The 27,282-nt window shown below is 47.9% G+C and overlaps 2 protein-coding genes and 2 long non-coding RNA genes across 9 annotated transcripts in view; 2 read left to right on the plus strand and 2 right to left on the minus strand.

Moving 5' to 3' along the window:
- Window positions 1-1,355: 1,355 nt before the first annotated feature.
- LOC135272846 (40-kDa huntingtin-associated protein) lies at window positions 1,356-3,960 on the minus strand. The gene has a single exon (XM_064371556.1). It carries the CDS (start codon window positions 3,958-3,960, stop codon window positions 2,815-2,817), a length of 1,146 nt encoding a protein of 381 aa, XP_064227626.1. The 3' UTR covers window positions 1,356-2,814.
- A 1,532-nt stretch (window positions 3,961-5,492) lies between these two features.
- LOC135272842 (uncharacterized) lies at window positions 5,493-13,766 on the plus strand. Of its 3 annotated transcripts, XR_010340808.1 has the most exons (5): window positions 5,493-5,712; window positions 9,793-9,834; window positions 10,649-10,865; window positions 11,859-12,013; window positions 12,150-13,766. It is a non-coding gene; the product is annotated as an uncharacterized LOC135272842 (long non-coding RNA). The 3 variants fall into 3 exon arrangements; XR_010340806.1 differs by having other exon boundaries at window positions 11,859-13,766; XR_010340807.1 differs by lacking the exon at window positions 9,793-9,834 and having other exon boundaries at window positions 11,859-13,766.
- A 5,263-nt stretch (window positions 13,767-19,029) lies between these two features.
- On the plus strand, window positions 19,030-21,312 carry LOC135272843 (uncharacterized). The gene is made up of 2 exons (XR_010340809.1): window positions 19,030-20,763; window positions 21,024-21,312. It is a non-coding gene; the product is annotated as an uncharacterized LOC135272843 (long non-coding RNA).
- Window positions 19,177-27,282, minus strand: part of TMLHE (trimethyllysine hydroxylase, epsilon) — a 72,058-nt gene continuing 63,952 nt past the window's right edge. For 2 of the 4 annotated variants that reach the window (XM_064371517.1, XM_064371519.1), the window contains 3 exons: window positions 26,701-26,937; window positions 20,505-20,643; window positions 19,177-19,797 (listed from right to left, as the gene is read on the minus strand). In XM_064371517.1, coding sequence (XP_064227587.1) covers window positions 19,666-19,797; window positions 20,505-20,643; window positions 26,701-26,937 — 508 coding nt within the window. In that variant the 3' untranslated portion in view covers window positions 19,177-19,665. Of the gene's footprint in view, window positions 19,798-20,469; window positions 20,644-23,028; window positions 23,292-26,700; window positions 26,938-27,282 lie in introns of those variants that run through there. The other 2 variants (XM_064371518.1, XR_010340805.1) reach the window with 2 other exon arrangements.

Genomic DNA, 27,282 nt, shown 5'->3' on the forward strand with positions numbered 1-27,282 from the left:
CTGTACAGCAAAAGAAGCTATCAACAGTGTATTAGTCCATTTTGTGTTTGTTCAAAAGAATACCTGAGACTGGGTAATGTATAAAGAAAATAGGTTTATTTGGCTCACAGTTCTGCAGGCTTCAGGAAGCTTACCAACAAATAACCGCTCTAAAGACATAACCCCAGTAAAAAGTGGGCAAAGGACATGAACAGGCAGTCCTCAAAAGAAGATACACAAGCAGCTGACAGGGAAAAAAAAGTGCTCCCCAGCACTAAACAGAAGAAACGTCAATCAAAATGACAATACATACCCTCTCACACCGGTTCGAATGGCTCCTGCTAAAAAGTTAAAAAATAACAGACGTTGGTGAGGCTGTAGAGAAAAGGGAATGCTTATGCGCTGGTTAGTGAGAATGTAAGTTAGTTCATCTACTGTGGAGAGCAGTTTGGAGATTTCTCAAGGAACTTTAAACAGAACTACCATTTGACCCGGAAATGCCATGACTGTGTACATACCCAAACGAATATAAATCATTCTGTCAAAAAAAAACAGGCACTCGTTATGTTCACTGCAGTACTATTCCCAACAGCAAAGACACGGAACCAACCTAGGTGCTCATCAGCAGTGGACTGGATAAAGAAAATGTGATGGGCCGGGCGCGGTGGCTCACGCCTGTAATCCCAGCACTTTGGGAGGCCGAGGCGGGCGGATCACGAGGTCAAGAGATCGAGACCATCCTGGTCAACATGGTGAAACCCCGTCTCTACTAAAAATACAAAAAATTAGCTGGGCACGGTGGCGCGTGCCTGTAATCCCAGCTACTCGGGAGGCTGAGGCAGGAGAATTGCCTGAACCCAGGAGGCGGAGGTAGCGGTGAGCCGAGATCGCGCCATTGCACTCCAGCCTGGGTAACAAGAGCGAAACTCTGTCTCAAAAAAAAAAAAAAAAGAAAATGTGATATACATACACCGTGGAATACTATGCAGCTGTAAAAAAGTATGTCCTTTGCAGCAACATGTTTGCAGTTGAAAGCCATTATCATAAGGGATTTGATGCAGAAACAAAAAAACCAAATACCTCATGTTTTCAGTTATAACTGGGAACTATATATTGGGTACACATACTCACAAAGGTGCGAACAATAGACTACTAGAGGGGGAAGGGAAGAAGGGGGATAAGGGCTGAAAAAAATTGCCTTTTGCATACTATGCTCAGTACTTGGGTGATGGGATTAACTGTATCCCAAACCTCAGCATCGTGAAATACACCCACATAACAAACCAACCTGCACATGCAACCGTGAATCTAAAAGCTGAAATTTTAAAAAGATAAAGGCAAAGAGTTGGCGTTTAATATTCATGCACATGAGTATATCGAGTAAAAATAACCTTTTATTGTGTGCTTAATAACATATGTGGACATAATACATAAGACAACTGTAGGATAAAAGAATAGAAGTAAATAACTGTACATTAGCAGAGTTCCTGCACTTTACATGAAGTGGTAAAATATTATCTATCAGTAGACTTGGAAAAGCTGTGAGTTTTTTCACACTGTAATCCACAGAGCAGCCACCCAAAGTAAATCAAAGTAGTGTAGATAAAAGGTTAGTAGAAAATACCGAATTCCAAAAAATGTTGCATTAACACAAAAGAAGGCAAGAAACGGGGAACGGAGGAAAAACAGCCTAAGGACAAACATAAATGACATGAAAATCGTAAGTCTAAGTTCAACAATATCAAAAACCACACTGAATGTCAATAAGCAATTCAATTAAAAGGTGAAGACGATCACACTGTATACAAAAGCAAGACTCAACTATATGCTGTCTATAAGAAACATTTTTAAATATAAAGACACAGAGAGATTAAAAGGATATATAAATAGAACCCACACAAACAGAAGGCATAGGAAAGCTGAAGCGGTTATTTAGATATTAGAAAAATTACAAGCACTGTTGGAGATTTTAATATCACTCTATTGACAAATTGAGGGTACGGTCACTATCTTTAGTCATTAGGTAATTGCAAATTAAAACCACAAAACACCAAACATTGGCAAGAATATGAAATAACTAGAATGTTCACATAGTGTCTGTATACAAAGTGTTGCAACCATATTGGAAAATAATACAAATCGGACCATCTGGTTTCTAATTCTGGCCTCCTGACAAGTAGGTAACGGAGTCACATTTTACAGACGAGGGACAGCAAAACCACACATGAGGAGTACAAGAGAGGCTTTATCATGGACTCAGGGCTGTGGTTACAAGGAAGCTGGAAGGAATAAAATGACTCCCATGAAGACGTACCGTGCGGACGAGGGGCGGGAGAAATTTGGCCATTACAAAGACACAGAAATACGTTAAGAAGAAATGAGGGGCAGGATGAAATCGTCTAGGGCGGGTGTTTAGAGGCAGGGAGCCGCCGCACAACGAAATCCTCACTAAGAAACAAAGGTGGAGGCAGGAGGCTGCGTTGGGTGGCAGAAGCGGAGGAAGGAGACGAAAGGGACTGTCATTTTCGTGTCGTGGCTTTTTGGAAGAGAGCCATGTCCTCTACTCGGGTTCCATGAAAACGTGTTGGTCTCCCTCGGCTACGGAAACGGGCGTTTGGAATGCCGGCAACGTTCAGTCAACCAGGTGATTCCTACGGCGGCCACGGGCATGACATAAAACGCAGAGGCCGGGACGGTATGTCTTTTTTTTACGTCTCCCCAGACGCAAAGGTGGATGCGTGAGGTTTGCTGACAGGCAAAAAGTCATCTGGTCAACGGGATCGATGGGGATCCCCTCCCCGTCCGGGCAAAAAGCCATCGGGCGAACGGGACGGGTCAGATCCCCTGTCCCGAGGGGGACACGGTTTCTTGCAGAACGAGGTGAAGGAGGTGGTTCTGCTCAGCAGTCAACAGCGGCCACATCTCCACCTGCAGCGACTTGATGGCTTCCGTGTCCTTTTCGTGCGTAGCCATGACCAAAGACTGGAGCAGCAGAAAGAGCTCCTCGGGAAGCCGGCCGCTGCTCTCCTGCCCGTGGCCGTCAAAAGCCTCCCAGGAGTACTTCTCCAGGGTCTGGGCGTGCTCCGGCAGCAGCTTGGCGGGCGGCGGTTGCAGCAGGAGCAGCAGCAGAACGCGGGACACCTCGCAGCGGACCAGCAGGTCCGACAAGGCGCCCAGGGCGGCGGGAGCGGGCGCCGCGGAGCCGGCGTTTGGAGCGAGCAGCGCGGCCGGTAGGGCGGGCGTCGCCCCGGTACCCGGCCCGGACTGCGGCCCCGCCGGCGGGGGCGGGGGCGGGGGCGGCGGCGGCGGCTGCTGCACCGGGTGGCTGCCGTGCTCCCGCGCCAGGCGCTGCATGCGCGTGAAGAGCGCCAGGGCGCCGGTGTAATCGCGCGCCAGCAGCTGGCAGGAGGCCGCCTCACCGAGCGCCTGCATCGCGGCCAGGGGCAGCTGGGGCAGCTGGAGCTGGGCGGCGCGCTGGAAGTGCCCGGCGGCGGCGGCCGGCTGGCCCAGGTCGCGCAGGGCGGCGGCCAGCTCGAGGCAGAGGGCGGCGGCGGCGGCCGGCTGGCCCAGCTCCAGGTGCAGGCGCACCGCGGCGCCCAGGGCGCTGGCGGCGGCCTGCAGCGGCTCCCCGTAGGCGGCGGGGCAGACCAGGCGCTGGCGCGCGTCGCGCTCCTGACGCAGGAAGAGGCGGGCGGCCTCGGTGAGGGCCAGCGCCTCCCCGGGCCCGTGGAAGAGCGCCTGCTGGCAGCGCGCCACCGCCAGCTGGCACCAGGCCGCGTACGGCAGACACTCCTGGGCGCGCAGCTCACGGCCCAGCTGTCCGAACTGCTCGCCGGCCTCCGCCACGTTCGGCTTCCGCAGAAACCGCTTCTTCAGCTTGTTCGATACCAGCCGGTAGCGGGCCAGGAAGTCCCCGGCCTCGGATCCCGGGCCGGCGCCGCCGCCGCCACCACCGCCCAGGCCGGCCGCCGCCGCCGCCATGTTCCCCGCCCCAAGCACTTCCGGGCGTGGCGGCGCGACGTGCCCTGCGTTTCCCCCTTGGCGGACTCGCAGCTGGGGGGCGTGGCGGCGCGACGTGCCCTGCGTTTCCCCCTTGGCGGACTCGCAGCTGGGGGGCGTGGCGGCGCGACGTGCCCTGCGTCCCCCTTGGCGGGCTCGCAGCTGGGGGGCGTGGCGGCGCGACGTGCCCTGCGTCCCCCTTGGCGGACTCGCAGCTGGGGGGCGTGGCGGCGCGACGTGCCCTGCGTCCCCCTGGGCGGACTCGCAGCTGGGGGGCGTGGCGGCGCGACGTGCCCTGCGTCCCCCTTGGCGGACTCGCAGCTGGGGGGCGTGGCGGCGCGACGTGCCCTGCGTCCCCCTGGGCGGACTCGCAGCTGGGGGGCGTGGCGGCGCGACGTGCCCTGCGTTTCCCCCTTGGCGGACTCGCAGCTGGGGGGCGTGGCGGCGCGACGTGCCCTGCGTCCCCCCTGGGCGGACTCGCAGCTGGGGGGCGTGGCGGCGCGACGTGCCCTGCGTTTCCCCCTTGGCGGACTCGCAGCTGGGGGGCGTGGCGGCGCGACGTGCCCTGCGTCCCCCTTGGCGGGCTCGCAGCTGGGGGGCGTGGCGGCGCGACGTGCCCTGCGTCCCCCTTGGCGGACTCGCAGCTGGGGGGCGTGGCGGCGCGACGTGCCCTGCGTCCCCCTGGGCGGACTCGCAGCTGGGGGGCGTGGCGGCGCGACGTGCCCTGCGTCCCCCTTGGCGGACTCGCAGCTGGGGGGCGTGGCGGCGCGACGTGCCCTGCGTCCCCCTTGGCGGACTCGCAGCTGGGGGGCGTGGCGGCGCGACGTGCCCTGCGTTTCCCCCTTGGCGGACTCGCAGCTGGGGGGCGTGGCGGCGCGACGTGCCCTGCGTCCCCCTTGGCGGACTCGCAGCTGGGGGGCGTGGCGGCGCGACGTGCCCTGCGTTTCCCCCTGGGCGGACTCGTAGCTGGGGGGCGTGGCGGCGCGACGTGCCCTGCGTCCCCCTTGGCGGACTCGCAGCTGGGGGGCGTGGCGGCGCGACGTGCCCTGCGTCCCCCTGGGCGGGCTCGCAGCTGGGGGGCGTGGCGGCGCGACGTGCCCTGCGTCCCCCTTGGCGGGCTCGCAGCTGGGGGGGCGTGGCGGGGCGACGTGCCCTGCGTTTCCCCCTGGGCGGACTCGCAGCTGGGGGGCGTGGCGGCGCGACGTGCCCTGCGTTTCCCCCTGGGCGGACTCGCAGCTGGCGGGGCGTGGCGGCGCGACGTGCCCTGCGTTTCCCCCTTGGCGGGCTCGCAGCTGGGGGGCGTGGCGGCGCGACGTGCCCTGCGTTTCCCCCTGGGCGGACTCGCAGCTGGGGGGGCGTGGCGGCGCGACGTGCCCTGCGTTTCCCCCTTGGCGGACTCGCAGCTGGGGGGCGTGGCGGCGCGACGTGCCCTGCGTCCCCCTTGGTGGGCTGCCAGCGTGCCCGCGCCTGCGCCTTGCCGTGGTGATCCGCAAAGAGCGGAATCGGAGGCGGGGCCTGGCCGGGCTGCGGCGGCGTATGCAAATCGAGGGTCTCTGCGTCGGGGATCCCAGACCTGGGGAAGGCTGGCGGGGCTGCAAGGCTGTGGTTTGAGTGTGTCCCCCAAATTCTGTGTGTTGGAAACTTAATCCCCAAATTCACATGTTGATTGGAGACGCAGCCTTTGAGACGGTAATTGGGATTCGATAAGGTCGTCGGGGTGAGACCCCCATAATGGTAAGAAATAAATTTCCTTTCCTTATAACTTGTTCAGTGTCAGGTTTTCAGCCATAGCAACAGAAAACGCACTAAGACATCTTTTCATGTGCTGCTTTGCCCTTCGTATCTCTACTTTGGAGGAATGTGTGCTCAAGCCCTTTGCCCGTTTTTTAATTGGGTTGATTGTATTTTGGCTGTGGGGTTCTAAAACTTATTGATATATCCTCAAAAATAGACTCTTATCAGATATGTGGTTTGCAAATGGTTCTCCCATTCACTTTCTGGATAGTGCCCTTTGTTGCCCAAAAGATTTTAATTTGGATGTAGTCCAATCTGCCAAATGAAAAAAATGTCTGTGGCTGTCCCTTTTGGTGCCATACTGAAGGAACTGTTGCCTAATCCAAGGTCATAGAAAGTTACATCTCTGTTTTCTTCTAAGAGTCTTATCCTTTCAGCCCTTACATTTAGCCCTGTGATCCATTTTGAATTGATTTTTTTATTTTTATTTTTTTTGAGACGGAGTTTCGCTCTCGTTACCCAGGCTGGAGTGCAATGGCGCGATCTCGGCTCACCGCAACCTCCGCCTCCTGGGTTCAGGCAATTCTCCTGCCTCAGCCTCCTGAGTAGCTGGGATTACAGGCACGCGCCACCGTGCCCAGCTAATTTTTTGTATTTTCAGTAGAGACGGGGTTTCACCACGTTGACCAGGATGGTCTCGATCTCTTGACCTCGTGATCCACCCGCCTCGGCCTCCCAAAGTGCTGGGATTACAGGCGTGAGCCACCGCGCCCGTCCGGGTGAGGACTTTTATTAGTATTTATTGATCATTATTATTATTACTTATATCCGAAATACAACATTTTGGACACATGGAGGCGCTCTAACCCCCAAATTCCTGTTCGTCTCTGGAAAGGAGCAGGCAGTCTAGGATGGGCGGGGACACACAAGACAGCTTGTCTTTTGCCATACACAGTAGGCCTAGGCAGCGGTGGCAAGGCAGAAAAAGCCCTGGACTCAGAATTAAAACAGTGCACAGGAGCCTGGTCAGTGAATGCTGGTTGAGTGAATGGAGAGCAATTGAGAATCTGCATGATTTTGTGTGTCTAATTCCTGTTTCGCTACCATTGGTAGGCCACCAGGATACTGCAGGTCTGTTTTCACTGTTTGTAAACTTGACGTAAAGACACTTCAGTGTAACAGGAGTGGATTCCTTCCCATGTTATTTAACAAGTAGCTTTGGAAAGTTGTTAGATCTCTTTAGGAGAATATTTCAGTACATTTGCTCCCCTGGTTAGGGTTAGGGGTTAGGGATTAGGTTTAGCGGTGAGTGGTTAGAGGTTAGGGTTACGGGTGAGGGGTTAGGGGTTAGGGGTTAGGGTTAGGGGTGAGGGGTTAGGGGTTAGTGTTAGGGGTTAGAGGTTGGGGTTAGGGACTAGGGTTAGGGGTTAGGGGTTAGGATTAGGGCTTAGGTTTAGGGTTAGGGGTGAGGGGTTAGGGTTAGGGGTTAGGGGTTAGGGTTAGGGGTTAGGGTTAGTGTTAGAGGTTAGGGGTTAGGGTTAGGGTTAGGGGTTAGGGTTACGGGTGAGGGGTTAGCGTTAGGGGTTAGGGTTACAGGTGAGGTGTTAGAGGTGAGGGTTAGGGTTAGGGGTGAGGGGTTAGGGTTAGTGTTAGGGGTTAGAGGTTGGGGTTAGGGGTTAGGGGTTGGGGTTAGGGGTTAGGGTTAGGGGTTAGGGGTTAGGGGTTAGGGTTAGGGCTTAGGGGTTAGGGTTAGGGGTTAGGGGTTAGGGTTGGGGTGAGGGGTTAGGGTTAGAGGTTAGCGGTTAGGGTTAGGAATTAGGGGTTAGGGGTTAGGGTTAGGGGTTAGGGTTAGTGTTAGAGGTTAGGGGTTAGGGTTAGGGGTTAGGGGTTAGGATTAGGGGTTGGGGTTAGGGTTAGGGGTGAGGGGTTAGGGTTAGGGGTGAGGGGTTAGGGGTGAGGGGTTAGGAATTAGGGGTTAGGGGTTAGGGTTAGGGGTTAGAGGTTGGGGTTAGGGGTTAGGGGTTAGGATAAGGGGTTAGGGTTAGGGGTGAGGGGTTAGGGTTAGGCTTAGGGTTAGGGGTTAGGGGTTAGGGTTAGGGGTTAGGGGTTAGGGTTAGTGTTAGGGGTTAGAGGTTGGGGTTAGGGGTTAGGGTTAGGGGTTAGGATTAGGGGTTAGGGTTAGGGTTAGGGGTGAGGGGTTAGGGGTTAGGGTTAGGGGTTAGGGGTTAGGGTTAGGGGTGAGGGGTTAGAGGTTAGGGTTACGGTTAGGGGTTAGGGGTTAGGGTTAGGGTTAGGGTTGTGTTCCCAGCACATGCATCTCCTCAATAATATGCCTTTACATGTGTGCACCGCCAGTTTAAATAGCTTTTCTTAAAGGTGTTTTTGTGTACACTGACTGATATGCTCCTCACAAGAACCATGAGATAGGCAGGAGAGGTAATCCTGCTACCACTTGATGGATGAAGAAACCAATGTTCAGAGACGTTAATCGAATCACCACGTACCATATCAGCAGCAAGTTTTGTTTCAGAGCTGGGCCAAAAACAGAACTGGGTTTCTCATTTCACGGTCTGGTGATCTTTACACAATCCACTAGCTCAACCCGGTTGCATTTTGTGATGTTTTTTCTGTGATATTTTTTCTGCACCTCCTGCTACCTGCCTCAGCATACTCTCAACCAGGGGCCTCTCCCTGTACCCTGAACGTGCCCTCTTGCAATTTCCTGCCTCTGGATCTTTGTATCTGTTTTCTCCTCTAGGTGGGCACCCCCACCCCACCCCCACATCACTGCAAGTTGAAAGAAACCGTAGGTATCCTCTCGGTTTCAACTGGAAGACCACCTACCTTTATGAAACCTCTGCAGATGGGCCCTGCTGGATGAGATCTCTCTCCCCTTGAACACACAGAGCAGTCCTGCTTCATTCCCTTCTCTACAGCGTCCCTTGCTCTGTGTTCTCACAGCCCCCTGTGCTCAGTCTTCACAGCACATATTGCCCTGTCGGGGGCCGGTGAGAACGGCACGTCTGCCGGGGTCTCTCGACCTGCAAGAGGGTCCCAATACCTGGAAGAGAGAGTGCGCGGAAGAAAAGAAAAGACAGGACAGCTGGAGTCTGGAGGGCTGGCCCTAAAACCAGTGACTTTATTGTACACAGAATTAGTATATATATCTTTTTCTACCTCATTTTACAGGAACATTCTTTGCCCCACCTCATTTACATAAGCATTCTTAGTCCCATCTCAATTATCAGAACAGATGCCATTATCTTAATAAAGGGAAGAGAGAGCCATTAGGCAGCGGAAAACACACAATGGGTACAATCAAGTCACACAATGGGTACAATCAAGTCACGGAGGTGGGTCTCATTATCAGGGTGAGGAAGCCTATAGTTAAAATGTTAATGATCAATGCAAGTCATCAGAGAGGCGATAGACCCATTAACTTTGCAAATAGCAGTCACAGGAACAAGCATGGGACCCATCAATACAGGGTAAACAAAGTCATAAAACTAGCCCAGAGCAGGTACTTCAAGAAACGATGCCTAGTAAAACCACACAGCCTTCACCCAGCCTTTTAGGTCAGTGGACCAGAAATAGGCTTCTGCAAACTCAAACTTCTATTAAATCTCTCTTTCACTGGTCTCGACTGCCTCCAGGGGGTGGGAAACGTGTCCGGGCTCAAGCTCCATTCTGGCGGGGACACCGAGTGGTCTCAACGCTGGAGCGATCCCCACATTGCCCCGTGTTGTGAGTCTGCTTTTGCCCTGTGACTGTGAGCTCCTGGAGGACTGGTATGTCCAGCATATGTGGGATGAATGAGTGGGTGGATGAATGAACACTACCCCACACAACGCCTTGGATACAGTAGCTGCAAAATGATAGTGGATCTAATTGAGTCGATAACCACATCTCATTTCTTTTCATCCCATCTCACTGTGAGATGAAGGTTCTCCGTTCTGCGTCAGGCTGTCACTTCCCCTCCTGCTCCGGATTCCATCCCATCCTGCCTCACTGCATCCGTTACCTCTTCTCTCAAGAATCTCTAATGTCTCCGTCTTCTCTGTCTGGCTCCTTTCTTTGCAGTGCGGTAGCCAAAATGCTCAGTTCTCTTCTCCTGTTTCAAAGGTAAGTACCCTCGACTGAATGGGTGTGTTCTTCCTCATAGTATCAAACTATGGACCTCCTTGGGGAGTAACCCAGCTGAGTGTCAGTCTCCTTAGACCTTTTTCTGTCAGGTTGGTCAGAAGGCTGACAGAAGACTCTTCCAGCTGCCAGAATTTTAGAGGCAGGGGCCGGGAAGAAGATGGGGGATTCACGGCTTTCAGGAGACATACTTTCACTCAACACCCCTGTTTTCAGTTTGGGACCCCAGCCCTCAACTCAGTCTGGGAACTACCCCTCCAGAGACCCTCTGCCTTACTCTCTCTCCGGGGAATAACACTCCAGACTTCTGTCAGAGCAGGGAAGGGCCAGCCCCTCACTGGCACTGAAAGCAGGAGGGGTTTGGCCATGGATCTGCTTCCTAAAAGAGTTCTCAGACAGCCTTCATTATTTTCGTACCCAGCCCCCACTTCACTTCCAGAGGTAACTCCCCTTCCAGAGTCACCTTGTTACAGCCTTTGAAGATTCCCGGAGGTGGGGAGTCAGTCAAGTCGGGTCTTTGCTTTTCCCACTAAGGTCTCAGAATTCCTACTTTGTTTATAATCCTTTCAAAAATCGTTTTTGTAGCAGTTCCGGTGGGGCTTTGGGAGATGGTGAACTTACATGTGGAAGTGTCTGCTCCACCTTAAGTAGGCATCATCACGAGCACGAGTGTCTGCCTGCCTGTCTCATTGGTCCTACACACCTTCGTTACCACACCACTCTCCCTAAAACTCTCCAGACTCGGCTTTTCTCATCTGGCTCTCTGACCTGTTCTCTGACCATTCTGTTCTTTCAGCTCCCAGCCTTTGGACTGCCAAAACCCCAAAGCGACTTCCTATCCACGAACCCTCAGGCCTAGAAGTTCAGATGTCGTGGAAGAAAAGCAGCTTCCCCCAATTTCCCAGGCTACTGAAAGTCAGAGATGGAATTCAAGCCCAGATCATTCCAAGTTTGTGCTCTTCCCATGACACTGCCTCACTCAAGGCATCAGAGAGGGAGCTGGAAAGCAGATGGTGAGAGGATACTGAGTACCTGAATTGGAGGGAGTGGCCACCATCAGTGGGTAGACCGTGGAGAAAGATAGGGCTGACAGAGAAGAACCTTCACTGACTTTGCAGGTTTACACAGCATTAACCCTGATGATCTTCAGCTGTGCACGGGATAAACTATCAGATATGAAGTTCTGGGTTGGAATATCTTTAAGAATGTTGAATATTGGCCCCCAATCTCTTCTGGCTTGTAGGGAGTATCCTGAAACATATTTTCCAAATTGGTTCCGTTTTCCGCATCTCTTTCAGGGACACCAATCGGTCTTAGATTCACTCTCTTTACATGATCCCACATTTCTTGGAGGTTTTGTTCATTGCCTTTCATTCTTTTTTCTCTATTCTTGCCTGCCAGTTTTATTTCAGAAAGCCAGTCTTCAAGCTCTGAAATTCTTTCCTCCAGCTATTAGTCCTTGTAGCATGATGATATTGTAGAGCTGTTTTTTTTTTTTTTTTGAGACGGAGTTTCGCTCTTGTTACCCAGGCTGCAGTGCAATGGCGCGATCTCGGCTCACCGCAACCTCCACCCCCTGGGTTCAGGCAATTCTCCCGCCTCAGCCTCCAGAGCAGCTGGGATTACAGGCACGCGCCACCACGCCCAGCTAATTTTTTGTGTTTTTTAGTAGAGACGGGGTTTCACCATGTTGACCGGGATGGTCTCGATCTCTTGACCTCGTGATCCACCCGCCTTGGCCTCCCAAAGGGCTGGGATTATAGGCGTGAGCCACACGCCCGGCCTCTGAATTCTACTTCTGTCATTTCAGCCATCTCGGCCTCAGCCCAATTCTGAACCCTTGCTAGGGACGTGATACAGTCATTTGGAGGAAAGAGGGCAGTCTGGCTTCTTGACTTCTAAGCGTTCTTGCACTGATCCTTTCTCATCTTTGTGAGCTTATCTACCTTCAATCTTTGAGGTTGCTGACCTGTGGAATTTTTTTGTTTTGTTTTCTCTTTAAACAGTCTGGCTGTGTTTCCTTAGGGCGGCTGCAGTTTGCTGGGCTTCTTCTCCAGTCCCTAGTCACCTTGGATTTTCCAGTACCTGGATCTATCACCAGAGAAGGCTGTGAAACAGCAAAAATGTCATCCTGTCTCTTCCTCTGGGAGCTCTCAGGGAGGTACGGACCTGTTGCCAGCCCAAACACACCTGTAGGACAAGGTTGGAGACACCAGTTGGCGGGGGGGGTCTCACCCAATCAGGAGGAACAGGGTCAGGGAACTGCTTAAAGAAGCAGTCTGGCCATGCTTTCACAGATCCTCTGCACCCTGGTCAGCGTGGGCTCTCCAAAGCCTGGAGGCTGGAACAGCTAAGTTGCCCAAACAGCAGAGATGGTGGCGCCTCCCTCCCTCCAGGAGCTCTGTCCCAGAGAGAATTCAAATCTCTCCAGCAGCAGTTGCTGGAGGCCTTGGTTGAAAGGTCCCACCCAGTGAGGAGGAACAGATGGGGCACCTGCCTAAAGAAGCAGTCCTTTGGGTACCACTTCTGGGACCTCTGTCCCAGAGAGCATCCTGCCCCTCCCCCTGGGGTCTAATCTCCCAGTTTGCTGGGAAGCCCAGGGCTGGAGTATGTAAAGCTCCTGGGTCTCTGCACATGCTTGAGTGGCTGCTCTGCCGAGACCCTGTGTCAGAGTGAAGGCCCTGGTGGAGTGGGTTCACGAGGGGATCTCCTGACCCAAGGGCTGCAACGATCCATGGGAGGAGCATGGTTTCCCAGGATCACATATTCACTCACTACTTCCCTGGGTGAAAGATGTTCCTCTGTCTCCATGTTGCTCCTGGGTGGGCTGTCATCCTGTCTTGCTTTTCTTCATTCTCTCTGGGTCGAGTTGCTTCCTTGATGAGACCCAGTGTGGGTACCTGGGTGTTTCAGCCGAAGATGCTGTATTTACTTGCCCCTTTCATTCCACTCCGTGAGAACCACTCACCCTAGCTGCTTCTAGTCAGCCACCTTGGCCACTCCCTCCATTTTTTTTTAAATGCAAAAGAGACCTAGAGATTCTCATGGTTCTTTTAAGATCTTGTCGGATGGACTGCGAAAGTGGGATGATTGCCTATGAATGGTCGGCTAGACTTTATGTGTGTGTGGAAAGGGTGAGGGAATTAACATTTACTGAGCAAAAGGCCATGCTAGTTAAAATAATTGTCTCTGGGGATGGATTTTCTGGGTTTTAATCCAGACTCTGACATGTATCAGCCGTGTGACCTCGATTTTTCATTTGTAAAATGGACATGGGATTGTCGTGGGGATTAAAAGCACTTAGAACAGTGTCCAGGATATAGAAAGTGTAAGGCCGGTTGCCTCGCTGGGGGCTCGGACACACCCCCGCTTCCCCTCCGGGGGCTCGGACACACCCACTTCCCTCTCCGGGGGCTCGGACACACCCCCGCTTCCCTCTCCGGGGGCTCGGACACACCCCCGCTTCCCTCTCCAGGGGCTCGGACACACCCCCACTTCCCTCTCCGGGGGCTCGGACACACCCACTTCCCTCTCCGGGGGCTCGGACACACCCCCGCTTCCCTCTCCGGGGGCTCAGACACACCCCCGCTTCCCTCTCCGGGGGCTCGGACACACCTCCCCCACCTCACCCTGGGAGCCAGGGAAAAAAGCCGCATCAGGACCTACCTGATACCATTTGTCCCATCCAGGCCCCACTCCCTGCCTACTATTTTGTCCTATCTGGGCCCCACTACCCTCCATCCGGGTCCCACTCCCCTCCATTTTTGTCCCACTGACCTTGGGCACAGCCAATCAAATGCCTCCAGACCCTATAAAACCCCGTGCCTGAGAGGAGTCCGTGCGACTTCTCCGGCCCCTCCTGTCCAGACCACAGAACCTCACCCGGGAGCCTGAATAAATTCATTTGCATTGGATTATCTTCGTGCTGGCCTCAGTTTCTTCATTTTAAAAGCGGCAAGAACCCAAGAACGAACCTTACAGAAAGCACTGTGTGAGAGTTGGCTGTCATTATTAGTCATCAGTATGTGCTGTGAACACCTGACTTAATAATCACAAAAACTGTTAGAAAATCCTGTGAGGTAGGTATTTTCTTTCCCATGCCCATACGAGAAAAGTCCAGCAAGGAGAAGTCAAAGTTACCAAAGTCGCACAGTTACAGAGTGACAGAGCCTGTAGACGCTGCCCAGTCCAAGGCTTTCATTTCACAGAGGAGAAAATTGAAGTTCAAAATAGGAGAGGGACATACTTCGAGTCATCTAGTGAGTCAGTGCCAGCCCTGGGCCTAGAACTCAGCAGGAGGATTCTTCCCGTCAGTCGTTCTCAAACTTTGTCATGTGTTAGAATCCTGTGGAGGACTTGCTAAAACAACCTGCTGGTACCCATGCCCAGAGTTTCTTACTTAGTAGGTGTCGGGTGGGCCTCGAAAGTTTGCATTTCTAAGGAGTTCTCAAATGATGCCACTGCTGCTGCTGGTGGCCTGAGGACCCAATTTTGGGAACCACCAAAACACACCATAATTCATACATCAGTTTCCCTTTTCATCATGGACTACACAGTCTGTGACCTACAAACACCTTCAACGAAATGGGAACCGGTGATGAAAACTAAAGAAGAACTCCTGGTTTGTGTGGGACTCTCCTAGTTTTAAAATGGAAAGCCCTGTAGTTCTGGGCACAAGGGGATGGCTGGTCACTCTAGATGAAAGCAAACAGAAGTCAGTGTCAGCTAAATGCCAAACACAAAAGGGCATACGCACAGAGAATGTGCTAACTTCCGGCGAACTTGTTTGAAAAGGACTCATTCATTTATTCTTCCAACAAATCTGTGTTATAAAACTCCTATCCATAAGGCACTGTGTTAGCTGCCGTGTTCCTGACCCTACGGGTCCCATTCCGCTATAGCGAAAGGTAAAAGTGACTCCACGGTGAACTTGGTAGACACAGACCCATGCTTATATACTCAGGGACACCTGGAAGAGATGCAAAAAAGGAAACATCTCACATAGCAGGTCTTCAGTGCATCGGGATCAGGACCCGAATAATTCCCTTCTGTTTTTCTTCAATGTACGGAAGTGAGTACACTGCTGAGAAGGATCGATTGAAAATTTCCAAAAAGGAGGGTAAGATAATTAATGAGTCAAGGTCTCAGGAGAGACAGAAGGTGAGGGTAGTCCTTCACTAAGTGGGTAAATTTATTCGTTTTGTGCCATTACCGCTCCAGGGCCACGAGTCTGTCCTTTGCTGGCCATAAATCATGCCGACCTCAGTTACGACGCACTCTTCAAGGCTAATTAATGCAAAACTTCAAAAATGGTAAACATCGATACCTAGTTTATTAAGAGTTTCTAGCATAAAGGACCGTTGAATTTTGTCGAAGGCCTTCTCTGCATCTATGGAGATAATCACGTGGTTTTTGTGTTTGGTTCTGTCTATGTGATGGATTACGTTTATAGACTTGCATATGTTGAACCAGCCTTGCATCCCCAGGATGAAGCCTACTTGACCATGATGGATAAGCTTTTTGACGTGCTGTTGCAGTTCGGTTTGCCAGTATCTTATTGAAGATTTTTGAATCTCTGTTTATCACGGATATTGGCCGGAAGTTTTCTTTTTTAAGCTGTATCTCTGCCAGGTTTTGGTATCAGGATGATGTCGGTCTCATAAAGTGAGTTAGGGAGGATTCCCTCTTTTTGTACTGCTTGGAATAATTTAAGAAGGAATGGTACTAGTTCCTCTCTGTATGTATGGTAGAATTTGGCGGTAAACCCATCTGGACCTGGACTTTTTTTGGTTGGTAGGCTATTAATTGCCGTCTCAACTTCAGACTGGAAGCGTTCCCTTTGAAAACTGGCACTAGACAAGGGTGCCCTCTCTCACCATTCCTATTTAACATAGTATTGGAAGTTCTAGCCAGAGCAATCAGGCAAGAAAAAGAAATAAAGGGTATTCAATTAGGAAAAGAGGAAGTCAAATTGTCTCTGTTTGCAGATGACATGATTGTCTATTTAGAAGACCCCGTGATCTCAGCCCAAAGTCTCCTTAAGATGACAAGCTGCTTCAGCAAAGTCTCAGGATACAAAATCAGTCTGCAAAAATCATAAGCATTCCTATACACCAGTAGCAGGCAAACAGAGAGCCAAATCATGAGCAAACTCCCGTTCACAATTGCTACAAAGAGAATAAAATACCTAGGACTACACAACTAACAAAGGACGTGAAGGACCTCTTCAAGGAGAACTACAAACCACTGCTCAACGAAATAAGAGAGGACACAAACAGATGGAGAAACATGCCATGCTCATGGATAGGAAGAATCAATATCGTGAAAATGAACACAGTGCCCAAAGTAATTTACAGATTCAACGCTATACCCATCAAGCTACCAATGAATTTCTTCACAGAACTGGGAAAAACCACCTTAAACTTCATATGGAGCCAAAAAAGGAGCCTGCATAGCCAAGACAATCATAAGCAAAAAGAACAAAGCTGGAGGCATCATGCTACCTGACTTCAAACTATACTACAAGGCTACAATAATCAAAACAGCATGGTACTGGTACCAAAAAAGAGACATAGACCAATGGAACAGAACGGAGGACTCGGAAGTAACACCACACATCTTCAACTATCTGATCTTTGACAAACCTGACAAAAACAAACAATGGGGAAAGGATTCCCTGTTTAATAAATGGTGTTGGGAATACTGGCTAGCCAGGTGTAGAAAGCTGAAATTGGATCCCCTCCTTACACCTTATATAAAAATTAACTCCAGATGGATTAAAGATTTAAACATAAGACCTAACACCATAAAAACCCTAGAAGAAAACATAGGCAAAGCCATTCAGGACATAGGCATAGGCAAGGACCTCATGACTAAAACACTAAAAGCAATGGCAACAAAATCCAAAATAGGCAAATGGGATCTAACTGAACTTAAGAGCTTCTGCACAGCAAAAGAAACAATCATCAGAGTGAACTGGCAACCAACAGAATGGGAAAAAAATTTTGCAAGCTACCCATCTGATGAAGGGCTAATACCTAGAATCTACGAAGAACTAAAACAAACTTACAAGAAAAAAGCAAACAACCCCATCAAAAAGTGGGTGAAGGGTATGAACAGACACTTTTCATAAGAAGACATACATGAGGCCAACAAACATATGAAAAAATGCTCATCATCACTGGTCATTAGAGAAATGCAAATCAAAACCACATTGAGATACCATCTCACGCCAGTTAGAATGGCAATCATTAAAAAATCTGGAGACAACAGATGCTGGAGAGGATGTGGAGAAATAGGAACACTTTTACACTCTTGGTGGGAGTGTAAATTAGTTCAACCACTGTGGAAGACAGTGTGGCGATTCCTCAAGGACTGAGAAATAGAAATTCCATTTGACCCAGCAATCCCATTACTGGGTATTTATCCAAAGGATTAGAAATCGTTCTACTATAAGGACACATGCACACGAATGTTCACTGCGGCACAGTTTACAATAGCAAAGACCTGGAACCAACCCAAATGCCCATCGATGATAGACTGGACAGGGCAAATGTGGCACATATACACCATGGAATATTATGCAGCCATCAAAAATGATGAGTTCGCGTCCTTTGTAGGGACTTGGATGAACCTGGAAACCATCATTCTCAGCAAACTGACACAAGAACAGAAAACCAGACATCACATGTTCTCACTCACAGGCGGTTTTGAACAATGAGAACACGTGGACTCAGGGAGGGGAGCATCACACACTGGGGGCAGTTGGGGGGTGGGGGGCTAGGGGAGGGACAGCAGGGGGTGGGAAGGGTGGGGAGGGATAACATGGGGAGAAATGCCAGATATAATATGCACCTATGCAACAACCCTGCACGACATGCACATGTACCCCAGAACCTAAAGTAAAATTTAAAAAAATTAAAAAAAAAAAGAAAAGAATTATCATATGAAACCTCACAAGTCTCTAAGACCTTTCTGCAATTATTCCTTATAGGAATCACCACACGGGGTAGTCTGTTCAACATTTGAACTCAGTTCCTGCCTTATCACTGAGCTTGTGCCACCAAGCAATTCTTACAATGTTTGCAGTTCTATTAGACTCTAGAGAAAAATCTAGGGTTTCAGCTAAACACTTTAATCCACAGGCCTATGCAAAGGACTGTCTCAAGGTAGTTGCTAGCCCATGGGTTCTCAAAGTATGATCTGAAGACCCCTGGAGGAGTCCCTGAGACCCTTTTACTGGGTCTGCAGGTTAAAAAAAATTTTTTTTTTTTTTTGAGACGGAGTTTCGCTCTCGTTACCCAGGCTGGAGTGCAATGGCGCGATCTCGGCTCACCGCAGCCTCCGCCTCCTGGGTTCAGGCAATTCTCCTGCCTCAGCCTCCTGAGTAGCTGGGATTACAGGCACGCACCACCATGCCCAGCTAATTTTTGTATGTTTAGTAGAGACGGGGTTTCACCATGTTGGTCAGGCTGGTCTCGATCTCTTGACCTCGTGATCCACCCGCCTCGGCCTCCCAAAGTGCTGGGATTACAGGCGTGAGCCACCGCGCCCGGCCCAAAAAATTTTTTTTATAGTGACACCAAGATGAGTTACATTGAATTAGGCATTTTCCTTTTGAAATTAAGCAGACTTTTGGAAACCAAGATGTGCACAGCCCTGTGGTAGGCTAAGTGGAAGTTACAAAGGCAACAGTAGCTGTTTTTTCCCCTTTCATTACCTCATGAGGGTACAGAGGACTTTTCCAGAGGCCACCTAACATAACAACATAATCATGTTGTCTCTCTGATAGCTGAGGGATGTGCACTTCTGTGTTCTTGAGTTTTAAATGTTTATCAGTCTTAATACCTAAAATAATTGGTATCAATAGATAGAACCCACAGCCAAGAACTCCTTGGGGCCTTCGATAACTTTTAAGAGTGTTAAGGTGTCCTAAGAGCAAAAATTTTGCAAATTGCTGCTTTATCAGGATTTTGTTATTTCTTTTTTTTTTTTTTTTGAGACGGAGTTTCGCTCTTGTTACCCAGGCTGGAGTGCAATGGCGCGATCTCGGCTCACCGCAACCTCCGCCTCCTGGGTTCTGGCAATTCTCCTGCCTCAGCCTCCTGAGTAGCTGGGATTACAGGCACGCGCCACCGTGCCCAGCTAATTTTTTGTATTTTTAGTAGAGATGGGGTTTCACCATGTTGATCGGGATGGTTTCGATCTCTTGACCTCGTGATCCACCCGCCTCGGCCTCCCAAAGTATTTTGTTATTTCTAGAGTGCATTTCTTTCTAACTGATCTACTTGGGGAAAAAAATCTTTACCTCATGGCAATTATTGCTTTCCTATCAATATGGAGATTATATTTCTGAAGAAGATTGACCAAAATTATATTAAAAGGTTAAAAAAAAAAAGAAGTGGATCCATGTTATAACATGAGGTAGAGAGCTACCACACTGGACGGCTGACATTAGATAACTCGGCGTCCCCCCTCTCTCACAAGTCTCCGTCACTAGAGAAAGGGACAGCATCTGTTTTGTGGGATGGGATAAGGAGATAATCGGAAGTAGAGTTTGACACAATTTATTCTACCCGTATGCAGTTCTGGTAGCCAGGGTGCCGGGTGTATTCATAATCCCGATGCCGTCCATTTAAGTAGAGTTTGACACAATTTATTCTACCCGTATGACGTTCTGGTAGCCAGGGTGCCGGGTGTATTCATAATCCCGATGCCGTCCATTTAAGTAGAGTTTGACACAATTTATTCTACCCGTATGACGTTCTGGTAGGCAGGGCGCCGGGTGTATTCATAATCCCGATGCCGTCCATTTTAAGCCTGAAGTCCCAAGAGGCGAGCGGTGTTTAATACATCATCTCTTGATAAATAGCACCCACAGAGTTGGCGGTAGCCAGTGAAGCCTTCCCTGCCATGTAGGACACGCCAGTTGTCTATAAATAGGACCTGTGAATGGGCGAAAAAAAATAAAAATAAAAAAATAAAACAAAACAAAACCAGAGAGAGAGAAAACACCATCAGAAGAAGGGCAGACCAAAGGAACCCTGAGTCAGATGACATCATTTAAAAGACAACCTTCAGGTTGTTCTGTGGTTACATTAAATGACGTACTTTTCTTTTGGAATTAAACAAACTTTTAGACACTAAGATGCGTATAGCCCTGTAGTAGGCTGAATGGAACTTACAGAGGCAACGGTAGGTAATGGGCCCTGCGGCAGCTTCTGTTTCTCTAGTCATTGTTCTCTTATCAAAGCAAATGAGATAACTGGTTTCTTTCTTTTTGTTTCTCTTTAATTCTTTTTCTACCCTTTCTCAAAGGGTTAAACTATCTCATGAGATTTTACGCTAAGCTGAAGGTATTTTTCATCCAGAGGAAATATCAAAATAAAAATGGAATCATGAAGCTGGAAGAACCCTTGGGGGTCATGTAGTTAAACCCACTCATCCTGCAAACAGAGGCACCGATGCCTGGAGATGGGATGAGGCTCCCTTCCAGGACAGTCAGTGAGTGAGTGGCAGGACCACGACCAACACCAAGAACGCGTTTCTCTTTTTTCATTTGCAACGTTGTGACTTGCATATTAAGGGAGTACCCGTTCTTCACTGCTTCGGTATTACCGGCTGGCTTGACATCTTTAGAGATGAGGACCCACCCTGCCGGGCTTCAGTTTGACCCAAAACTCATTCTCAGGCCTCCTCAACTCTGCCGTGAGGGTCCGGTGCGCTGCATACCAGCGGTGGACGACATCATAAGGGACGGTGTTGATGACAGACCGGTCATAGTTGTTGTACCTGACACGGAATCGTGAGAAGAAAGATCTCAGACACGTGTTAAAGACATCCTTTGTTTATTGAACAACTTTACATAGGCCTTTCCCCACGCCCAATACTCGTCCCAGAGATGAAGTGATGGTAAGTCAACGTTCTCTCAGGAATATGGGATTGGAGACAGGAGTCTTGTTTTTCTTTGAATCATCTAGGGATACGGGATAGAAGTTAAGTTCCAATGGGTTTATCTCATCTTATGATGTTATATTTTATCAAAAATAGTTTTGACAGGGTAGGTCTTTACTGTTCATGGAACCATCGGGGAAAGCTCCGAGCTTTGACCTCACCAAGCTGAGGTGGGGTGGACCAGACAGGTGGTACTAACAAAGCTTTCTTTTTAACAGGATGATTTAGAACTTCTCCAGCGTCTCCCTTTGTGGGAGGAATAGCCTAGTGGACCGTTCACCCAGGGATCTTCAATCAATCAACCATTGAACCCTAACATTTGTTTGCAAGGATAAATACAGCAGACATGACCCCAGTCTTCAGAGAGTTTGCCTTCTACTGAGGAAGACAGATGATACACGAGTAATAAACATATACACAAGGTCATTTCAGCTGGTTATAAATGCTATGAAAAAATAACAGTGTTACGTCATGAAGAGTGACTGGAAATAAATCGATTGCACATGGCGTGTTAAGTGAAGGATTTTTTGAAGAAGTGTCATTTGAGCTGTTACCTGCATGACACGAGACCAACCATGTAGTAAGCTGAGGGGAGGGCATTCCAGGCAAAGGGAACAGAAAACACACAGCCTCGGGGTGGAACGGAGCTTTGTTCTGTTTGCAGAACTGTTAAGAAGCTCACGTGGCTGGAGATGAGTAAGCCAGGGGAATAACGGTGGGAGAAATTATGCCGAGTAGGTAGCCAGGGGCTAGGTCATGAATACGTTGCCCTGCGGGCCGTGGTAAGGACTGTGGATTTTATTCTGAGTACCGTGGGAAGCCACTGAAAAACCTTGCCCAAGATAATGGGTTTCTGTTTTGCCTCAAGCAAATTCACTTTTCACTGACGTATAGTACACATACAGAAAAGTATACAAATCGTTAAGTCTGATGAATCTTCATGATGTGATCACGTCCGAATCACTAGCACCCAGGTCAACAAACAGATCATCACCAGAACCCCAGAACGCTCCCTGAGGCCCCTTTCCAGTAACGCCCCACCCCCAACCCAAGGGTAACTACCATCTTGACTTCTGTCTGGCTTCTTTCATTTAATATTATCTTTGGGAGATTAATCACTGTTTAGTAATAGTTTAATGGTGCTATATCTGATGGACTTAGGAGTAATTTTCTGGTTTGGAACTAGTACAAACGGTGCTGATAAGAACATTCTATTACATCTCTTTTGGTGAACAAATACATTAACTTCTGTTTGAAATAAGCTTAAGAATGGAACTTATGGATCACAAGGTATGTGTATGCTCAGGTTTAATAGACACCACCAAAGATACTCTTTCCAAAGATAAATTGACATCCACTCGTGCCATTTTTGGGCATCTCAGGCAATATTCATTAGTGTTAGATAGTATATGGCACAATCAGAGCCAAAATTCTTAGTTTCGTTGCATATAAAATGAGCATAATAACATCTGCTTCACGGATCTAATTGACCTACTGCAAGAATCAAATGAAAAAATAGGCTGGGCATGGCGGCTTACGCCTGTAATCGCAGCACTTTGGGAGGCCAAAGTGGGCAGATCACCTGAGGTCAGGAGTTCGAGACCAGCCTGGCCAACGTGGCAAAGCCCCATCTCTACTAAAAATACAAAAAAAAAAAAAAAAAAATTGGCCAGGCATGGTGGCATGCACCTGTAGTCCCAGCTACTTTGGAGACTGAGGCAGGAGAATCGTTTGAACCTGGGAGGCAGAGGCTGCAGTGAGTCAAGGTCACATCACTGCACTGCAGCCTGGGCGACAGAGTGAGACTCTATCTAAAAAAAAAAAAAAGAAAAGAAAAGAAAAGAAAAAGAAAGTAATGGTCCATCCTCCCAGGCTTCCAGGAGCCAGGCCCGGAGACAGAATGGAGTGAGGAAGCACAGGGTTAGGCCTTTGCAAAATAGTATTTAATTTACTTATTTCATCATCCCAGAAGGAAAGGTGTTATTAACCTCCCTTTATATTTAAGGCAACTGAAACTTAGAGACCTGCCACCAGAGAACAGAAAAATGATCTGAATTCCTGTGTGTGCTTGTTCATAAGAGCAACATTTTTACAGGTCCTAATTGTAGTATTTTGACTTCAAATCGAGATTTACAATTTACAAATTGTTTCCACACCCATGATCTCATTGGACCTCTGTGTGATAACTCCGTGAGGTAAGTAGTGCAACTGTTATGATCTTACTTTATAGGTAAGGAAAATAACGATAATCCTCGTGATTTGTCCAAGGTTACATCGAATCCAGTATTCACTACTTATATTGGGTGGCAATGTTTTCTAAAGCCAACAGAGACAGCAGCAGGAAAAGTCTACCACACATATGCGAAATGGTTGCTCAATGTTCTTCGAATTAGAATAAGTCTCTTTCTGGACTTTTGCACAAGGTGATGCCACTATTTTGTGCAGTTTTTCCTTTTTTTCCTGCTTTGATATGAAGCAAGAGGGCCCTGGAAGGAGGGGAAAGCAAACAAAACAGGCATTTATGTGACAAGAAAAGCTAGGAAGATTTTACAAAGTTATTCTTCTTCTTAGTTGACAGACAAGTATATCCCAAGAGAGCTCGGATTTGTGTATTGTGGTGTAAGTGGAAGCTGATGGGCTTTCAGGCAGGTAAGATAGATGGCCTATCAGATATATTGCCATTACAATCTCAGCTCAGGTGTGTGACCTTGGAGGAGCCATAGAAACTATAAAAATACTAGAAGAAAACCTTAGGATGACTCTCCAGGATAGTGCTCTGGGCAAAGATTTTGTTGCTAAGACCCCAAAAGCACAGGCAACAAAACCCAAAAATAGACAAATGAGACTGGAATAAACTAAAGAGTTTCTGAGAGGCAAGGGAAACAATCAACAGACTGGCTATTGCAGAACGGCTGTGATCACAACGGACAAAAAACAACACATGTCAGCAGGGATGTGTAGAGAAAAAGGGGAGGAAGTCAGCAAATCACACTGCCACACGTGCACCTATGCAACAGGGTTTACCAGAGGCAGGGGAGAGGAGGAGGGAAGGAGAGATGGGAAGAGGTTGGTCACTGGGTACAAAGTTAGGAGGATTAAGTTCTGCTGATCTATTGCAGAGTAGGGTGACAACAGTCAACAATAATATGTTGTATAATTCAAAATAGCTAGAAGAGATGATTTTGAATGTTCCCACCTCAAGGAAATGACACGTGTTTGAGGAGATAAATACGCTAATCACCTGGATTTGATCATTACACAATTGCTAAAAAAATAGATTTTATGTGTTCTCACCACAAAAATGTAAGTGTGGGAAGTAGTTCGTATGTTACTCAGCTCTTTTTTTTTTTTTTTTTTTGAGACGGAGTTTCGCTCTTGTTACCCAGGCTGGAGTGCAATGGTGCGATGTCGGCTCACCGCAACCTCCGCCTCCCGGGTTCAAGCAATTCTCCTGCCTCAGCCTCCCGACTATCTGGGATTACAGGCACACACCCAGCTAATTTTTTGTATTTATAGTAGAGACGGGGTTTCACCGTGTTGACCAGGATGGTCTCGATCTCTTGACCTCGTGATCCACCCGCCTCGGCCTCCCAAAGTGCTGGGATCACAGGCGTGAGCCACCGCGCCCGGCCTACTCAGCTCTTTTCAACCATTCCTCCGTGTACACATATTTCAAAACAACACATCATACAAGATATGTGTATATTATTTTAATTGTCAATAACAAAGTTGTCGGCTCAAAAAAAGGGATGGCTAATAAGTACATGAGAACATCCTCAACGTCATTAGCCACAAGAAAAATCAAATTTAAATCCCAAGGACACAGCTACCATAATGGCCAAGATTAATAATACTGAGAACACCAAGTATTGGCAAGGACTTGGAGCAGCTACAATTAATACCCTGTTGATGACGGTGGAAAATGGTAAAACTAAGCACTCACCTACTCTATGACCCAGCGGTTCCCCTCTAAGTATTTACCTTAGTGAAATGGGAACATATCCACAAAAACACTTTTACGTGAACGTTCATAGCAACGTTATTCATGATAACCCCAAACTGGAAAGAGTCCAGGTGTCTGTATGTAAAAGAAGAGATAAACAAAACAGGCCAAAATCTAATGTATAGTGGTAAAAAAAAAGATTCAACCTACGGGTTCCCCTGAGATGTATGTGCAGGAGTATGAGTCTACTTCCTATACTGATAGTAATATTTTATATCTTCAAAGGGGTTTGGGTGACATAGGTATATGCATTTGTCAAAACTCAGTGAGTATATATTTAATATTTTAAACACCATTATATATAGATTTTAACTTTAAAAACGTTGTAAGCAAATATTGAACTCAAGGATATAAAATGTTGAAGTATTTTAGGGAGATTTGTACTGATATCTGCAAGGTATTATACTTTAAAATTCATTGAAAATAAGATTAACAGATGAATGGATAGATGGAGAGATGGGTGATAAACCAAGTATGGAAATATCTTTTCTATGTGTTTGGAAATGTTCATAATAAAATGTTGGGAAAATACTGAGTTAACTACTCATCGTTTTAGGCAGTAGATGTATGAGAGACCACAGAGGGAGAGTTTCCCAGAGGAACTTATCCAATTCAAGTCCATGAGTACTTACATAGCTCCTACTACAACCCAGGGGCACAGGTGAGGGTAACAACTTATTTTTATGTTCACAACAACTGGGCACAGAACGTGTTATTATTGTAACTGGAAACTCATGACCAGCAGGTTAAGTGACTTGTCCGAGACCCAAAATCAATAAATGGCAGTCAGGATTTCACAGTGAACTCCTTCTGATTACAAAGCCTTCATTGTTTTATTATTTTTCTCTAGTGCTTATCATCATTTGACGTATTATATATCTGCTTATTTATTTTTAATTACTATCTCTTGTCTGTTGTGCTTACAGTTTAATCTGCACTGTCAAGAACAGAGCAACACTCCTGGTAGACGCTCAAGAAATATCTGTAGAGGAAACTGAATTAGTGCACAGCAGTGGTTAGCTTAGAATAAGCAGAAGCAGGAGGGGTAATCCATATGCAAAAAAAAAAAAGCATAGTAAAAAACGTGGCTGCAAGATGAAAAATAATTGGCTCTGAAAGACATTGAGCAGGTTTAGAAGAATATTAACAGGAGAGCAGAGGATAACACTTGTATTTCAGAAAGAGTGTTCTAGCTACAGCATGGAAGTAGAAGAGGCCTCATGGTGGAAGGCAGCACATCAGTGAAAACTTTTATAGTGGAAGAGAAGAGCGGTCTCACTGCAAGAAGAGATATATGGTAGATAGAAACCAGGGGATAGCCTGAGAAAAATGTAGGAGGTTGAGCTGATAAGACAGGTTGTGGAACATAAGGGAGAGGGAAAAATTAAAGATAAACTTTGCTTTATAGCTTGGGAACCTCGGTGGATGGTGGTGCCATTCAATGAAAATGGAAAAAAAAAAAAGCAATTGGAGAGGTAGGTTCAAAGTGAGTGGAAGTGATGAGTTCAGTTTTGAGTATGATATGTCTTATACTCTACAGAATATCTAAAGTTGTGATACCAGTAGTCAACTGAATACACTGATCAGGAGCTTTGCATACATCTGGGCCAGAGGAACCAATGTTGTCGGGTCACCTAGCTGTTTGGTCACTGAGGATAATTTAACAACTGTTTTTCATTTTAATAATGTTTTCATTTTAAAACTACTACCTCTCATATTTGACCCCATCCCCAAAATAATCTAGTAGTCTTTGGTTGATGACTATTTATTATTTCACGGGAATAGCAAGATTAAAATGTGGCAGATACAAGAACCTTTGGGATTTTTGTTACATTTAGAAGGCTAATCTTTGGCAAACGTATTACAATTCGGGGTAGTTCTTTGGTACTCACCTGATCAAATACAACTCTTTATTCCATGGGTAGATGTTTAAGACTGGCCCAACCCCAATCATGTGGTTGTGACATTCTCCCACAGCTTCAATGTATTCATGCTTTAAAGGCACGTTACTGAGGAGTTCAAATTCCTCAGGTGCCTTTTGAAGAACCTGATGTGCTGCATAGAATCCATCCACTAGCAGTGTCCTGCCACCGGTTCCTTCATGTTTAAGACAGTGAAACACTTGAACCCTAAAGAGGGAAAAGAAAAATCTTCTGTTCGGCGGAAAAGAAAACATATTAAAGTTCTAAGATTATATATAAATTGATTACTGAACCTACTTGTCATTTTCTTTTCGTGATTAAATAAATCTCATTTTCTATTTGTTTTTCCCTCATAGGCAGTTGTACTTTCTTGTGTTTTGAAATATTAATGCCTCTAGAGGTTTCTCCTAAACATATCTGACATATATAGAAGCTTACATGTGGGAGGATCAAAGATGACCAAATAGGAACAGCCAGGAGATTCTCGGGCTGAAAAGTACCATGAGTTTTCAGCACAGCGGTTTCAGCCGGTGCCGGGTTGGTGCACAGAAA

The sequence above is a fragment of the Aotus nancymaae genome, unplaced genomic scaffold (assembly GCF_030222135.1).
Source record: "Aotus nancymaae isolate 86718 unplaced genomic scaffold, 86718_ANA_hifiasm-v0.15.2.pri h1tg000138l, whole genome shotgun sequence".
In the NCBI taxonomy this organism is placed as follows: Eukaryota; Metazoa; Chordata; class Mammalia; order Primates; family Aotidae; genus Aotus; species Aotus nancymaae.